The 5,000-nt window shown below is 49.0% G+C and overlaps 1 protein-coding gene across 1 annotated transcript in view; it reads left to right on the top strand.

Moving 5' to 3' along the window:
* Window positions 1-4,710, top strand: part of pogzb (pogo transposable element derived with ZNF domain b) — a 22,957-nt gene extending 18,247 nt beyond the window's left edge. The window contains exons 18-19 of the mRNA XM_078245099.1: window positions 247-1,512; window positions 2,460-4,710. Of these exons, the coding sequence (XP_078101225.1) occupies window positions 247-1,512; window positions 2,460-3,137 (1,944 nt within the window). The 3' untranslated portion in view covers window positions 3,138-4,710. The remainder of the gene's footprint in view (window positions 1-246; window positions 1,513-2,459) is intronic.
* The last annotated feature ends 290 nt before the right edge of the window (window positions 4,711-5,000 follow it).

The following is a 5,000-nucleotide window of genomic DNA, read 5'->3' as shown; positions in this document are numbered from 1 at the left end:
TATGAGGGCGTGTCCTGACAGTACCTAGGTAAGGACTACTAGCCAGTCAGAAGCAGAGTATGAGGGCGTGTCCTGAGCACTTTAAGGAACTTTCTCACTTGTCCGTTTGAGCAAGTGAGAAAGTTCTACTTTTCTATACAAATAGTTTTTGTCGGGAAAAACCTCAGTTCCTGAAAATATGATCCTTTATAGTATGACATGTTGATCTTCATGAGCTACAATCTAAAGTGTTTGTTTTCCATACAGGACGCCAGGAAGCGCCTGAAGCGAAGTGATCTGGAGAAGACAGCGGAGGGCGGCGAGGGCAACGGCTCGGACCGTATGTTGGCGTGGGTTCTGTCGATGCGCGAGCAGCAGCTCCCCATCACAGAGAGCAACCTGTTCCACAAAGCCTCGGCGCTGAAGAAAAAGGGCGCCTTTGGCGATGCCTTCCGCATCTCCTACGATTGGGCGGTGGGCTTCCTGCTGCGGCAGAGGCTCGGCGTGCGCAGCGTCGGCCGGGCCCCCACGCTCGCCCGCACGCTACCGCTCTCCCTGCACGCCAAGATCCAGTCCTTCCGGGAGTTCACACAGAAGATCGCGCGGACGCACGAGCTGCCGGAGAGCGCCGTGGCCGCTGTGGACGAGCTGTGTGTCTTCGTGGATCTGCGCCTGGTTCAGGACAAGTCTCGGCGCCGAGACGCACTGGAGCTCACGGGCTCTGTCCCCCTGGTCACCGTGTACCTCGCCGCGCTCGCCGATGGCTCCATGTTGCCGGCGCTGGTTCTGGCGAGCCGGCAGCTGGCAAAGAGAGCGCCGCTGCCAGAGTTCATCGTGCTGGAAGGCGGCGCCGAGAGTCTGCTAGCGGAGGAAGCGTTGGATCTGTGGACCAACAGAGTCTGGCTGCGCCATGTTAACGCTGCGTCTCAGCACCAGAAATCTCTGCTGGTGTTGGACCGCCACCGCGAGCACATGGGCGACCCGTTCCTCACGGCGGTCAGCGCCGCAAGCACGCTGCCCGCCGTGATCCCCGCCGGCTGCGCCTTCCGCTTGCAGCCTATAGAGATCTGCGTGAAGCCCGTTCTGCAGCGCTTTCTGCTGGCACGCTGGGCAGCGTTTAGCGCCGGAAGCCCGGCAGAGTTGGAGGAAACCTCGCCGCCACAGCTGCAAGCCAACGTAGCGCAGCTGCTCGTTGATTGGACGGTCGAGGCGCTGACCCAGCTGGAGAAACTGCCGCAGGTTTGGAAGACGTCGTTCCGTCTAACGGGGGTTCTGTCGAGGCGGGACGGCGAGGAAGAGGAGACGAGTCAGCAGGCAGAAGAGATCCAATCGGCTCTCATCAAGACTCTGACGGAGACGCTGCTCGGCGCCGATGCTTCCAACGCCGAGTCTCCAGAACTCCTGGAGCTGGAAGACGAAGAGGAAACCGAGGAGGAAGGAGGAGGAGGAGGAGAGGAGGAGGAAGAGGAAGGGAAGGGAACAACGGAGGTGGCTCGGTCGGACACAATGAAAGACGGCGAGGAGACGGAGGAGGTAGGGAAGCTGATGGGAATATATCAAAGAAAGTATGCATGTCTGTAGACCAGTCCTTCCTGAAACATGAGGAGTTTTTTTGTGATTGTTTTGGGCTAAAATCCTTAATTATGAGTCACGTTTTCTTAAAAAATGTGCTGGAATATGCGGGATATTTATGCGATGAAATTGCGGGAACTTACAAAAACTGGTTTCATCGTGGCGTCATCGCGGGGTTTACAGCTTTTAGATGACGTTCACGTCGCGTAATAACGTCCCTTCATAACGTCCCTTCATAACGTTCTCATGGCAGCAGGGGAAACGGCTGCTATTTATTATTATTTATATACATTTTAAGTGACTATTTTGTATATGCTCCGCCCTCTAACGGGCTTTGCTATTGGTTAAAAACCTCAAGGCGAAGACGGAGGGATGAGGTGTACTCCCAGCTGGGCCTGAACCGACAGTAGTTCAAACCCAACCCTAAATAACTAATCCAGCCCGCGAGCACCACCTGCCTGAGGGTCTCGCACTGGCAGTCGGGTTGCGTAGGTTTCGGTACCCCACCCTACTGGAGACCACTTTACATTTCCGTTGTACCTGTGACAATGACAATAACGACCTATAATAATATAATAACGACCTATTGTATTCCAGACTGATGTCATGAAGTGGCGTATGTATGACACGCCCATCCGTACGCCATTATTGGCGTGTTATCAAGACGCATACTGGCTTTGTAGCGTGGTTATCAACGCCGTTTGGCCTCCATGGAGTTACATGACGTGACTTATAGCACGGCACGTTCTCGCGATAGCACGACACGTGTATGTTTACGTCCGCTGTATACAGCGTAGACAGACACGTTGACAGCTCTAAGTGCGTCCAGGTAACACGCCACTTGGCTTTAGGAAAGTGGCGTGTATGTTTACGTGAAGTCATGATGTCATGTTGTTCTATTCTATTAGGAAACCACAACAACAGGAGAGGGAAAGGACACAATCCAAAGTGTGGAAGACATCAAGGAGACAGAGGAGGACAGGACGGAAGACAGGAAGGAGACAGAGGAGGACAGGACGGAAGACAGCAAGGAGAAAGAGGAGGACAGGAAGGAAGACAGCAAGGAGACAGAGGAGGACAGGAAGGAAGACAGCAAGGAGACAGAGGAGGACAGGAAGGAAGACAGCAAGGAGACAGAGGAGGACAGGAAGGAGACAGAGGAGGACAGGAAGGAGACAGAGGAGGACAGGAAGGAAAGGAGCAAGGAGACAGAGGAGGACAGGAACGACAGGAGCAAGGAGACAGAGGACAGGAAGGAAAGGAGCAAGGAGACAGAGGAGGACAGGAAGGAAAGGAGCAAGGAGACAGAGGAGGACAGGAAGGAAACAAAGGAGGAGACTCAGCCGGAGAAAGAGGACTCTAACGAAGTTTTGGAAGACGAGAAGGAGACAAAAGAGGACATTAAGACACTCGAGGAAGACAGCGAGGAGGAAGGAAAGGAGACAGAGGAGGACAGGAAGGAAGGCAGCAAGGAGAGACGGGAGACGAGGATAGTGATCGGAGAGGAGGTGGGCGACGAGTGGAAGATCACGGTGAAGAGCCGGAGCGATGGCGCCGAGGGAGACGGAGAGGAAGAGGAACTCTAGAGCGCCAGACGAAGATGTCTCGTGTCCCCATCGACCTGCAACTTCTAGTTTTTCTGGGTCAAAATGTACACAACATTTTGGACGTATCTTTCGACACGTTTTCACCGTTATTTTCTGCAGCTTTTGACGTTTTGGGGTGGTTTTTTTCCCGACATTTTTTAAGCTTTTCGTGACATTTTTGTCCATCTTTTATTAAAAAATCTTTTTTTCAAATGCTATGAAATTGAAAACGTGTGAAGAGCGTCGTAGGAACCATCCACGTTATTTTGTTTAAAAATGTGGTTGAAAGAAACCCAAATGTTCTGATATAGAAACTTTGAAAATGGGTCAGATTGGACCCAAAGACAACAGGAGGGGTAAGCCTAACTTTGGGGTTTTTTCGTATATGTTCCCATGTTTTTGTGTCTGAGTGACTGACATTTGGGGTTTTTTTTCGAGGTTTTTGACGCTTTATTTGAGAGGACCGGATGGACCAAAGCTGAAGACAAAACTAGTTGTCCCCGTAATCTACGGAAACTACACAACGCAGCTCAACACGCCGGGCTCAGACTAATGGACTCTCTGTCTCCATGTTTGTGTGTCTGAGTGTCTGATGAGAACAACAATCTCTGAAACTGGTCCAGTATTAAACCAGAACCAAGCTGTAATGTTACCCTACAGGACTAATGTTCAGCAGCAGTTAGTAACAAGCTGTAATGTTACCCTACAGGACTAATGTTCAGCAGCAGTTAGTAACAAGCTGTAATGTTACCCTACAGGACTAATGTTCAGCAGCAGTTAGAGTCACTAAAAGTTCTGATGTTGCTGCTGACAGACTCAGATTATTATTCTAAGTGTCTGACAACATTATGGGATGGATCCCTACAGAGATAGACCTTTTAGTTAAAGAGGAAGATCCTTTTAGTTTAACATGAAACAGCCCCGAAATCACCATCACCAAACTACACCAGACTCCATGTAAATAATCAGGACTTTTAGCATGTATAGAGCCAGCATATCTCCACCAGACTCCATGTAAATAATCAGGACTTTTAGCATGTATAGAGTCAGCATATCTCCACCAGACTCCATGTAAATAATCAGGACTTTTAGCGTGTATAGAGCCAGCATATCTCCACCAGACTCCATGTAAATAATCAGGACTTTTAGCGTGTATAGAGCCAGCATATCTCCACATGTAAATGGGTGAATTAAGGGTTTATTTCAACCAAACCAGAGTGGTGATTGTTGGAACAGTGGAAAGATGAACCAAGACGGCTTTTGGTGGTTTTATTTAGTTTCTGTCCTCTTTGAATGAAGTGTGACTTACGATGATAAAAGTCCTGATTATTTACATGGAGTCTGGTGGGTTTGGTGATGAGGATTTCGGGGCTACTAAAGGTAATGTTAAAATAATGAAAACAAAACCATTGTTTAAGTAAAAGATGTGTACATTTAAAACACTGAAACATGTAAAAGGAATATTTCACTGATTTCCAGCTTCTGTTAAATGTCTGAAAACATTTAACGGAAGATTTTGTGTTTGTTAAAGTGTGAAATGTTCTGATAAAAAGATAAATGAAACATTTTTTAAGAGACTGGTTCTTTCTGTACTCAGAGGTCAACACACACACACACACACACACACACAGACACACACACACACAGACAGACACACACACAGACAGACACACACACACACACAGAGACACACACACACAGACAGACACACACACACACAGAGACAGACAGACAGACACACACACAGACAGACACACACACACACACATACACAGACAGACACACACAGACACACACACAGTCACACATACACAAACACACACACACATATACACAGACACACACAGAGACACACACACATAT

This window comes from Sander vitreus, unplaced genomic scaffold (assembly GCF_031162955.1).
Source record: "Sander vitreus isolate 19-12246 unplaced genomic scaffold, sanVit1 ctg377_0, whole genome shotgun sequence".
Taxonomy (NCBI): domain Eukaryota; kingdom Metazoa; phylum Chordata; class Actinopteri; order Perciformes; family Percidae; genus Sander; species Sander vitreus.
This window is presented reverse-complemented; position numbering and strand designations above follow the sequence as displayed.